Source organism: Perca fluviatilis, chromosome 6 (genome assembly GCF_010015445.1).
Source record: "Perca fluviatilis chromosome 6, GENO_Pfluv_1.0, whole genome shotgun sequence".
In the NCBI taxonomy this organism is placed as follows: domain Eukaryota; kingdom Metazoa; phylum Chordata; class Actinopteri; order Perciformes; family Percidae; genus Perca; species Perca fluviatilis.
The window spans coordinates 15,806,306-15,818,370 of NC_053117.1; the positions used below are offsets into that span (position 1 = coordinate 15,806,306).

A 12,065-nucleotide genomic window follows, 5' to 3' on the forward strand; every position below is an offset into this window, starting at 1 on the left:
GGAGCAGGCGAGAATTTGTGCAGTCTGGTTATTCCTGTCCTACCTGCTGTGCATATTCTAGGAGGGAGACCAGGTATGCCGCTGGTGGCAGCAGGCCTGGGAACACAGCACCTCTAATGGAGTCCAAGGCGTCAATGAAGAGGCCGCACTCTATCATACTACCAACATTGCTGAAGTCTGTTTCTGTAGCCTGGAGAAATTAAAGAACGATGATGAAACGTAAGAGGTATATGGAAAGGAGGAGAAAACATTACACTCAAAGAGACGGATGGCAAAAAGAGGAGGGCAGAAGGGTAATGGAAATAGGAAGTGAATGGGCATCAAAAGTTCCTGGAGGTCATTTCTGACTGTCTGTTACTGGCAAATAGCATATGGTTTCAGAATGTACAGAAGGGAAACACACAAGCACTTATAATAGCAATCTGATGGAGATCCACTTGGGTTAGGAATGGGCAGGACAGTGGAGAGTATTGCTAATAGGCCTGCCAATCAAAACTCGCAGATCAGCTGACAGGGGTGGTTAAAATCGGTGACCTGAGTATGATGCGCCCTTGCTCTAGATGTCACTTTCCATTGAAATGTATGACATAAAGGAAATTGAATGACCTGATCTTCTTGATGAAACGCATAGTTATTTTAGAGATGTATGGTCGTGATCAGGGGTGGGGAAGGCGGGTGGGTGTGTGCGCTTGTCTACCTGGGACTGGAGATGGTACGGGTCATGGTAACCCAGAAATTCTAGGAAGCACAGTCTCGGCCGGCCCTATAGCAAAAGACCCCGTTGTCAAAGTCAAATACATACAACACGGGGGGGGGGGGAGGTTAATTTAAGTGAACAGAATGTAGAACGACTACTACATGATGACTAGAAACTACGCTTCAGTGCTTCTCCGCAACATGCTTTCACACACAAACAATACACACCTCCTGTTTGATGGCATAGTCCCTGAGCTCCGTCTCCAGTTTGGAGAAGTCCACATCAACAAAACCGGACGTCTTCGTCTCTGCTGGATGATCATCCGTTACGTTGAACTTCATATCCACACAATTGCTCTGCCAAAGAAAAAAACGGCAGACAGTTGTAGTCTTTTAAAAGAGTAACTAAACCCCAGTTTTGGCTGAAGTGGCTCTACCCCGGGAGTTAAAAAAAGAGCCTCTGGGAAAAAAAGTATCAACATACATTAGACCAGTACTTTGCAAAACATCAAGGCCGCACCCCCTTTTGATCATACATTAAATTACATAGGTTACATACCGTACATTTTGATGGGAAAACGTCTGACAGTCTGGAAATTCAGATAATTTTCTCTGTGACATCAACATGCCAACAAGCTGCTGTGTGACTGGTTGTACTGATAACAACACCAAAAATCCAAGTCTCAAGTTTTAGATTGTAACCAGTAGAGGAAGGAAAAAGTGGCGAAGAGGGGGCTCACGTAAACTCTGACGGGAGTGCCATCCAAAACAGACCCTGGTCCCCCAAAATCATATCATTCTTACGCCTGCTCTAACATTACCCATTTCATCAGGTGAGAATAATAAAGAAAAGTCACGCTAATATATAATATAATCTTGTATGGGCATGATCCAACAACCATGTTGGTCTCAATATTCTTAAATCACAATGTAATGTAAATGATGAAAAAACGCAGCCAACAGGAACCCCCCGCCAGACCAGAAAAAAGAAAGAAGCCAAATATCAGAGTGTTTCCGCTGTATTCATTCTGCAGCGACGCATCACTGCGAGACCATGAACGAAGCAACTGTCTGTGGTTGGTCCACATGTCTGTAATAACAGCAGGACAGTGCTTATCTAAAGCTAAAGTCAGTTGAACAGGTGAAGTGAACGTTGTCGCCTACCGGTTACAAACAGGCTCGATATGTACGACGCGCTAACGTGCTGACGCATTCGGTGTTTTGAGCAGACCTAGACCAGTTGAAACCGATCGGCGATGCTGTTTTGTGATTGTTCTCCTGCATCTGCTCCTGGTGTTCTTCACCACTGTTCAAATGAACTGAGAGTAACATGAAGCCTGATAATCAATTAAGACCGTACCTTTTACATTAATTAGTCTGACTTACCCCAAAGAGGTGCTGGACAATGTGGCTAACAGGGTAGCATGGAGCATTGTGGTATCTGGAGTCCTCTGTGATGGGTTTAGCCATGACATGAGTAACAGAGGCATGAGAGGGTGGAGGGCAGTGGTATACCTGGGCCCTGCCTGCTTTTAGGAGCCTGGGAAAGATTAAAGTAGACTTATTTAGTAGGATACCCTGCAGCATGTATTCATTCATGGATGGATTGTTGTGATGGGCGATAAAGTATTTTTGTGTGACACCTCACCGTTTGAACATGGCCCTACGGGTGGGCTCTTGGACCATGAGGAGAACCCTCCAGCCTTCGAAGGCCCCTGTTACCCTCCCACTGGCCACCTTCTCCCTCCAATGCCTGACCGGGTAGACGGAAGACGTGGCACCTGTGGAAATGGCAACTTCATAGGGTCCCTCTGCGAGCCAGGAGCCATTCTTAACACTGTCCAGCACATAGTCTGGGGTCACAACCCACTTTCCTGGTGGTGGGTGAAAGAGAGAAACCAAACCACATGAAAGAGAGAAAAGTGGTGTTTTGTTAGTCTTGGGACTTTAAAAAAAAAAGGAAAGCTAACAGTGAAGTGTGTGAAGAAGTTCAGTTAAATGACCAGTCTTGATTTATTCAGGGTGATCACATAGTCATGAGTTTCAACATCCATCATTACAAATTATAATAATCCACACGACTGACCTGCAGCACAGGCAGCCAAAAACTTCTCGCTGGACAAAACCTGAGGGATTATCAGATGGGTGATGGCGTGCTGATAGACCTAGAAGAAGATCACTGCATCAGTCTAATGACATGTAACACACAATAATAAATGGCAAGCAGGTGGGGCTGGGTGATATGGTTGAAATATATTTTAAAAAAAATCCAATTGATGCTTATTGAAAAGAACTGTGTTCCACTGTCATGTATCCCATCAGGCAAAACTCTTCACACGTGTAAAATAAACACACAGCTGGTTGGATGCAATTACAGTTTTTTTTTAAATTATTAATTTGAATGACTGAATTCTGCATAAAATAACAGTGTGATCATCATGACATAAGTTGATAAATAATATCAAATTGTCTCCCAATCCCACTTCTGAAAATAAGACTGCAATTTTAAGACTTAACAACTTACAACAGAAAAGGGGCAATTTAAATAGCTTATCCAACACTTGACTAACCTTTTCAAAAGTTTACTGTATATACACAATAGATATGGCTTAAAACTTTGAAATAATTCATCAGTAGGTATGTAAACATCGCATAGCTATCTTAAAAGTTGTAAAAACTACAGCAGTACATCAGTTGTATAAAGTACAGTATCAAGTCTCCCACAGTGTGAACACATCTACTTGACAGGAGCTGTTCATATTGACACAAAGAGGAACTGCTGTCAGCCAAAGGCACAGTTTTTCCTGCATGTTTACCAAGAACAAAAAGTTCTTGTGTGTTTTCCTACATCTAGCTACACATGGCAGTTAACTGATGACACATACAACACTGCCAGTCTCTGTAAATGAATGCAGTACAGCACCGCTGTCTGATTTATTCACTCATTTACAGTTAGTACTGTAATATGATTAAATGCTTTCACAGAAGAGGCTGCCATAGGAAAACAAACGCTGACTGTTAACAAGACAACCAGTCCGGGACTCCTTGTAATACCTGACAGACCTAATGCATGACTGTGGTCAGATGAGTTCATCATTCTATGGATTACTTGATTGACACAACATTCATTGGATTTAATTGTGTTAGGTGATTCAACATGTTGCACAGCAAGTAAATGTACAGTACAGGCCAAAAGTTTGGACACACCTTCTCATTCAATGTGTTTCCTTTATTTTCATGACTATTTACATTGTAGATTCTAACTGAAGGCCTCAAAACTATGAATGAACACATATGGAATTATGTACTTAACAAAAAAGTGTGAAATAACTGAAAACATGTCTTATATTTTAGATTCTTCAAAGTAGCCACCCTTTGCTTTTTTTGATAACTCTGCAAACCCTTGGTGTTCTCTCAATGATCTTCATGAGGTAGTCACCTGAAATGGTTTTCACTTCACAGGTTTGCCTTGTCAGGGTTAATTAGTGGAAGTTTTTCCCTTATTAATAAAAAAATCAAAATGCAAATACAGGTTTGTTTAATTAATCTTTTTGGATAAATATTTGACAGCCTTGGTTGAAGTGCATCTGCTATTCTCCCTAAATGTTCTCTACTTACTGAGCCACCTATGTATTTTCCACCCAGAAGCTGGATTTTCTGGACCAAAAATCTCTTCTTATCACGGATCTTGATCCCAGAGATCTGGAAAACGTGCGTGCAGCTCGCCATCCTGACAAGGGAAATGAAGACGAGACAAAGTTAAGCTCAAGTCTAGTTGGTAAACTCCATTCATTGGTGAAAATAATGCTGCTGGATTTTCTTGTTAGACTAGACTTGGATTGTCTTTACTAAAAGTTAACTATTTGAAAAACAGGAGATGGAGCATTTGGAACTAAACATGACAGTTGATTATATGTACTGGCATTTCATTTGACTAACGTCAAGCCAGTTAATTATGCTACACTAATGATGCGTTCAACGCAGCTTAAGACCCTCGCACATTCAAAACAATACGAGTCTCCTGAAACTCCCTGTCATGTAATGCTTTGATTAACATTGCCACCTTACAGTCTCAGTATTGGTGAAATAACCAAAAATCGGCTTTGGTTCTTGTTCATACAACCAGTATTCAATTTCGACTTGTGTGAACTACAGCTGGCGGATCGACCAGGTACCTTTCCTCACATCACCGATGATCTGTCTCCTCCCAGTTATGTTCAGGCGCGCCAAAACTCAGACACTCTCACAGACATCCAATAACGTGAGCGGTGTTTTGTACCAGCGGTTGACTGCTTATTCCAAACATATGTTCAATTTCGCGAACACAAATACATGACGACCTTGCTCATTAGCGTTGATAAAAGGTCGATATGTGTTTGATCTATCACTGCCCAGTGCCCAACCGCCATGTGTTGGCACATTCACGGCATCTAACTATTTTGAGGGGTATTCGTCAAATAGTAGTATTGTGTACGCATCAGCAACTTGTAAACAACTATATCATCGATTGAAAAGACGTAACACTCTAATGATATCATGTGTTGTATAAAATGTCATCTACTAATAGTGCAATTAATGTGTACAGTATGTCCGCCAATGTACAGTAACTCCCCCCCCCTTTTGGTTTGTCAGTTGGAATCTTCCAGCGAGCGGAAGTTTTCATAGAGCTACTTCCAGGTTGTTGTCACGGACGCTTTCTGTCCCCGGAAATAACGAGAAAAACTGGAAATCATAACGTTAGAGTACCGATTGATTACCGGGGATGTTTGGTGACAGCGAAAAGATACGCTTCCCTTCACAGTGACGATAATGTATTTATATTAACCTAGCTATGTGCTGTTGAATTGTCTTGGTTTGCCGTTTTGTTATGGCTACAAATAGCCAAATCTCAGCAATAAGTGACGGTAAACGACTGTGGTCATATTTCCCCTACCTGTAATGGATTGACATTTAAACGAGAGACGAATATAAAAGAGCTTGTAAAAGGTAAGATACACGTTATAACGTTACATATGTTGTCGGCCAAAGTAACACTGAATCAATGCAGATATGTGACACATGCGCCACATTTTGTAAAAGTTACAGCTAACCTGTCCACATTAGCAAGTATGGTGTCAATTCTTTGTTATGGAGGGCTACTGTGATCCAAATCCCACAACAAGCAGGTAACAATCTCTGCCATGTTATAAGTCCCTCTCTCTCTCTACATGATCTACAAACATCTGTTTATGGTTAAATGCAAGATTATACTGGATAAAACTGTAACAATAAAGTATTATCAAATGAGCAGTAATGTTACTAACTGATTAATCAGTTCAGTTGTATGCGAAACAAAAATACCAAATATTCGCTGGGTCCAGCTTGTCAAATTAGATTATTTACCACTTTTCTCTGTTTTATGTTATTTCCAATTGAATACTTTCATGTTTTAGACTGTTGGTTGGACAAAACAAGAAATTACTACATTTTAATTCAATTATGATGTCTATTTCCTTTACTGTTTTCTGACGCTCTATGATTCAGGGAAAAATATGAATCACGATTTTTTTAGCTTAGAATTGATATCACGATTCTCTGCCACGATTTAAGTGTAATGTTTATTGCACACATGAACCATGACAAAACAAAACAAATTGGAAATACCAAACATAGATTTTTTTTTTTTGGCACCTATAGCACATTGCACATCACCACAAGCCTGTAAACATAGATGCTTCAATGAATAAAGAAAATAAAGTACATACTGGCCATTTAAGTACAGTAGGCTACCAAAAATAGTGATATATAACACATTGAACTAAATATGGCCCTGATACAGGCTCTATCTGAACTTCTTGAACATGTCTTTACATAATTAGAACATGTTAATGTCAATGTCAAATGCTTTCAATAAATGAATTGAAGGAAATCATTTAAATCATTTAAAAATGTAATCGTGAACAGGGGTGAATCGAGATCGCGATTTTATAATGTTTTATCGTGCAGGCCTGCGCTCTATGAAATGATTGATCAGTTAATCAAGAATCCGATCTAGAAGGTCTGGATGTTTCTCATGGTCAAACACCATCATGAAAAGCAAGTAAAAGTCAAGAGCTCGACTCAGGGACGTGTTGCTTAGACCTGTCAACTCCTATTTGTGGTAAATGCTAGAAGATACTAGACTGTTATAATGTTTTTATATTTTGTGTTTTAATGTTGCCAAATGAGAAAAAAAGAGATGTGTTGCTGTAATGATTAGATGATCATTTATTAGACAGATTCAAATTGTTATCAACAACAATGGATTATTCATTGATTAATCATAAAAGTCATGAATAAAGTATTATTGTTAATTGAATACCTTTGGAGTTTAGACCATTGGTTGGACAAGACAAGCAGTTAAATGATTTCACTCAGCAGTCTGGTATATTGCATATTTTTCATTTTACAATAAATATATTATAATATATAAAATATTGATCTTATACGATGTGTTGATGATACAAATACTTGTTATTTGCAGCCCTATTGAGTACTGTGCATCTTTGCCGTTTATAATGAATTGATATATTTACTTTGTACTTGACCGACTCTTCGTCACATGTGCAGTTATTCAATACAACTAGTAAAACCTTTATGTTTATGGCAGTTCTCCTACAGTAAATGTATGTTTAGGATAGGATTATTTAAGTTAACTGAAATCATAACAGTTGGGATACAATAAGCTACACAATATGGGCTGCTCCAGTGTGACAATATTGTCTTGTTTTTCAATATTTGACATTGCTCAGGGTACTTTAATACTGTAGAATGATGATTATTCCATAAAACCGCAATGCCAAGTATATAATATCAGGATTAAGTCATGTATTATTCATCCCCTTATTGTAGGCCAATCATTGCTCAAGTTGTTGCACTGCAATTTCTAAACAGTCTTACACAACATATTTTAAGAAGATAATATATACACATATTTCCCTATAGTTAAAGGTAAAAAGTGACCAATATATTTTAAGAAGATAAGTGCCTTCTAAATTGAGCGGAACTTGCACTATATCAAATCTGATGAAATCTCTAAGCAGTTAGGACTTATTGTAAAGAAGAAAATCAGTCAAAGGCAGTACAGTGTTGCAGGACCAAATGGTTGCACAGTAACAGCGAAGCCATGCTCTCCCCCTGGGCATGCATGAGATGGTTCTCAATAGTATTGTGATCTGAGAATATGCACCTATTTAATTTATTATGTTTCCTTTACAGCAGACTGTTAACTTCAACTTTAAAATAATGTTGACTCCAACTTGACATGCTCTAAGTGGCTTTAAAGCGACGGCCTGGGGGACGTACTGCTAAATATTTCACAAACTCATTACTGTAAATGGGCCTGTGTGTTAGCCTAGCTGTGGTAGACAGGCAGCAACAAGAGAGAGAGAGGACAGTGATAGGTGTGTGTGTGTGTGTGTGTGTGTGTGTGTGTGTGTGTGTGTGTGTGTGTGTGTGTGTGTGTGTGTGTGTGTGTGTGTGAGAGAGACACTGTGTTTCTTCCCCTGTTCTAATAGCTGTGGAGTGGATGTTTGAGGCAGACAGCGTCGTAGCGCCTGGCCCAGTTGTCCCTGTTGCAACACTGTGAAACACACAGGGGCTCCTCTAACATCTGCTTTGTAAAGAGCTAATGACAAGACAATGGAGACTGCATGATTTAAAGTATAGTACTAATGAGGCCCTGTGTGCTGCTTGGAGAATCCTGACGCACACTCACTTAGGCTACATGTACACACTCGTATGTTGGCAGACCAGGAGGTAGACACACCCAGCAGACATACAGTGTACACATTCAGACCGTCTGTCCATCTGTCTGTCTGTCTGTCTTTCATACCCTAAAAGAGGAGTATGATGCTGTAGACAGCCCACACACAAACAGACAGTATATAAAATCACATGCACACTCACACACACTGTCTGGCTCAGCGCAAATAATTACAATGTTGAGTTCCTAATCCATGGATTTAAAATTGTATTCCCTTTCACAAATGGCTGCGTATAGACCCCTTCTCAGACAGTGGCGCTGAGGGAGTGTGATGATGAGGGGAAACAGTAAGAGAGAAGAAAAGAGGGAGAAATAATAAAGGACAAGCTTAACTGGTGAGGCTGTCAGCGAAGGGAAATAATATTTGTCCAGCTGGACAGGCCTCCCTTTGTGCAGGCTAAATGAATGTTGAGCTTCCTGTCTGCCCTGTCAGGGAGAGTGGCATAGACTGTATGCAGCAACGAAGAAGCGGAGTGCGGGGAGCTGTTTGGAGTTTGACAGGGATTATTAAAATCAGAGCAGATGACGAGGAAGGGGCGAGAGGCGGAGAGTGTGAGAAAGCCAAATTGACACAGACACTCTCCATTACCTTCCACTTGACTCACGTTGATGACAATGTTGATATGAGACCCAGCAACGCGGCACCGACGTGGGATTGGCTGTTAGCATGAGCGTTAAGCACCACGGGGTAGGGGGGGTGGCGGCTCTCAGTTGTGGCAGCGACGTAAGGAGATGAGTTGTTTATTTAAAGCCTTGACTGAAGAGCATCTCACCTCATTTTTTATTTATTTGGTCTTTTTTTTTTTTTTTGCTTTGTGAACTCACTGTAATGTCAGTGAGCGGAAATGGTTAGAGGCTGAGGCAATGCATTTTGATCAGTGGTCCTACTACTGCAAATGATTGTCTGAGGAAAGAGGAGGGGAACTGGAAGAAGCCGTGTTAGTTGATGATAAGCTTCCTTTTGTTTCAGGTGTTTCAGGTGCAGTTGATTTGTGCCTCCTAATAAGACTCCTGTTCGAAGAAATTTCAAATTATTATAGTCCGCGTGTGTGTGTGTGTGTGTGTGTGTGTGTGTGTGCGTGCGTGTGTGTGTTCAGTTTCCTTGATAGACAGCTGTGATAATACAACACTCCAGATCTCTGTTATTTGATGTCAGCCTAAGTTGTTGATCTAATCCTGACACCAGTGCTGTCTTTCTCATTATTTTGCTTTATGAACTGGTGCATGTCATGTGGAGTGTTTCTAATGTTATTCAGTAAGGTTGCCTTTCTCTTTCTCTCTCCAGTTCCTTTTCCCTGCAGAGCAGTATGGAGTGGCCGGGGGATTTTCCTGAAGACCATGCCTTTGTGGAGCTGCTGGTTCCAGGGGTTTCCAGTGAGCTGGACTTTGAACAGCTCCTAAAAGACACCGAGGAGAAACTCAATCTCAATGCCAACAGGTCAGTCAGAGTAGCAAAAGCATCGACTTATATGTCATTCAGACACTTTTTCTTTGACTTTCACTTGTCCCCTCCAACCACTCTTACATCCCTTTGGGAATTTAAACTTTATAATGTCAATGCCAGATTGAAATTAAATACTGTCCCAGCTGATAAAGACGCCCCAAATAAGAAGACACGGATGTGACAGTAAGGTTTTTAAAGCAGACTGTTTTTGAGGGATTATTTCCTGGAAGGGCCTTCCATTTCTTTCTGTGAGTTTCAGGTGAATTACAGGAAGCGGAGTGCAATATAATGTGAAATTCATTAGGAGAACACAACACTGGGCGAAATGAAATAAACGTTAAACAGTTACTTTGACAAAAAATAATAAAGGCTTTATGTTTACTTTGATGGATTATTTTACTTCTCACTGTGGAAGTTGTTGTTCATACTGTACCAAAGATTAAGGGCTCTGATTTCTTGTGCAGACACTAGCAGGAATCAGTTTAAAGAGAGGACCAACCTGACTGACTGACTGACAAGACACCAGTAACATTGGCAACAATGGCAGCAATATGAGCAGTGTTGCAGAGGTAGAAATATAAAATCCATAATTAAAAGCTGAAAGGGCTGTTTTGCTTTCTCTTTCTCTCACTCTATCTTTCTCCTTATCACTCTACATAGTTTTATCATGTTTATCTCCTAAATGAATATGTCCAATTTACCAATCACACTAACAGCATAAGTGTTTAAAATATATGTACACACACACACACACACACACACACACACACACACACACACACACACACACACACACACACACACACATATTGCAAACTCATTCAAGGAGTGACTGGTAAATTTAACTACTTACTTCTGAAAATGCCTGCTTTCAAAAACATCACAATATTGAAACTTTTCATGTCAAGTAAAGGGATTTGTTTTCAACTGAAAGAAATCCCTAATTCTGTCTCATTTCCTTAGTTAGAGTACAAGGATTAACACGATCAGAAATATGCTGGGGGAAAAACTCTGATTTCCTGACCCTATACGCAGATTTCTAACAGGCCATTTACTTGATATGCAGTACACAGACCTATGACAGGTAAAGTGCCACTGTGGCAGCAGTGCAGAGGAGTGAAAGGAAAGATCATTACATTAGCCGTGTCTTCTTGTATCCAACATATAGTTATTAAATCCAAAGTCTGATTGCAGCTGTCTCCACACCTGAGACAACCTGGTTGAAAAACTCAGACACATTTCTACAATATGAAAGAAAAGTGAGCTGACAATGACGGTCCTACCACCGTGCAGTTAGAAATGTACACACAAATAAAAGTGTGATATTACATAACTAATACACTGAAATTATATACAAGCCCTGGTTCAAACTTGCGGTAGAAATTTATTCCAATTGGAGTTATCTTTGGGTTTCAGATGAACCACTTTATTTACTTAACCTGGTTCTTTATGTGTGTGTAAATGTAGTTTGTTTGTCCATGGTTGAGCTGATTTGAGATGATTGTGTTGAGATTCATGAATCGCTGCCTCTTTATGAATCCAATGTTCCCAAACATTTTGGGTCAAGTATTTGATAACATAAACAAAAAACAATAATATTTCTTGGTGGTTCAATTTCATTAATTACTGGAACAGCCTTGTCATCATGTGTTATGAGAGAAAATGCAGTGTAGCAACAAAATCAGATGTATTTTTTTTTTTTTCACAAGATGTCAATGATGGCTGATGGGAATAGTTGGAGAGCCCAAATAGACTGATAAAAAAAGAAAAAAGAGAAATCTATATTTCAGGTCTTTTATCGTTTGTGGCGTTGTAAGTCTGAGGGCAGATGATGAAGGACAGGCTAAATGTAGCAAGTGAACAAAGCCTCACTCTGGCACCATTAGTGTCTGGGACTCATCCCCCTCTCTCTCTCTCTCTCTGTCTCTGTGTCTCTCTCTCTCTTTCTCTCTCTCTCTCTCTATTTCTCTCTCTCTGTCTCCTTCCCCTTCTATTCCTTTCTTTCCTTCCTCCTTCCAAATGGGAACATAATAATTGAAGATTCCACATCTTGAAACGAAAACCCTTGGGTAGGTAATTCAAGGCTTATTACAGAAGGCCGGGCCATTTTTCTGCTTTCTAAGCATTAAAGGGTTATTTTGT

General features: G+C 40.1%; 2 protein-coding genes across 7 annotated transcripts in view; one reads left to right on the forward strand and one right to left on the reverse strand.

Moving 5' to 3' along the window:
* The window catches only part of slf1 (SMC5-SMC6 complex localization factor 1), a 34,178-nt gene extending 29,063 nt beyond the window's left edge, over positions 1-5,115 (reverse strand). For 3 of the 6 annotated variants that reach the window (XM_039802843.1, XM_039802842.1, XM_039802844.1), the window contains exons 1-8: positions 4,765-4,856; positions 4,315-4,426; positions 2,783-2,861; positions 2,345-2,570; positions 2,083-2,236; positions 925-1,053; positions 698-763; positions 44-190 (exon numbers count right to left, since the gene is read on the reverse strand). In XM_039802843.1, coding sequence (XP_039658777.1) covers positions 44-190; positions 698-763; positions 925-1,053; positions 2,083-2,236; positions 2,345-2,570; positions 2,783-2,861; positions 4,315-4,426; positions 4,765-4,814 — 963 coding nt within the window. In that variant the 5' untranslated portion in view covers positions 4,815-4,856. The other 3 variants (XM_039802839.1, XM_039802840.1, XM_039802841.1) reach the window with 3 other exon arrangements.
* A 264-nt stretch (positions 5,116-5,379) lies between these two features.
* The window catches only part of kiaa0825 (KIAA0825 ortholog), a 127,169-nt gene continuing 120,483 nt past the window's right edge, over positions 5,380-12,065 (forward strand). The window contains exons 1-2 of the mRNA XM_039802830.1: positions 5,380-5,682; positions 9,765-9,917. Coding sequence (XP_039658764.1) covers positions 9,787-9,917 — 131 coding nt within the window. The 5' untranslated portion in view covers positions 5,380-5,682; positions 9,765-9,786. The remainder of the gene's footprint in view (positions 5,683-9,764; positions 9,918-12,065) is intronic.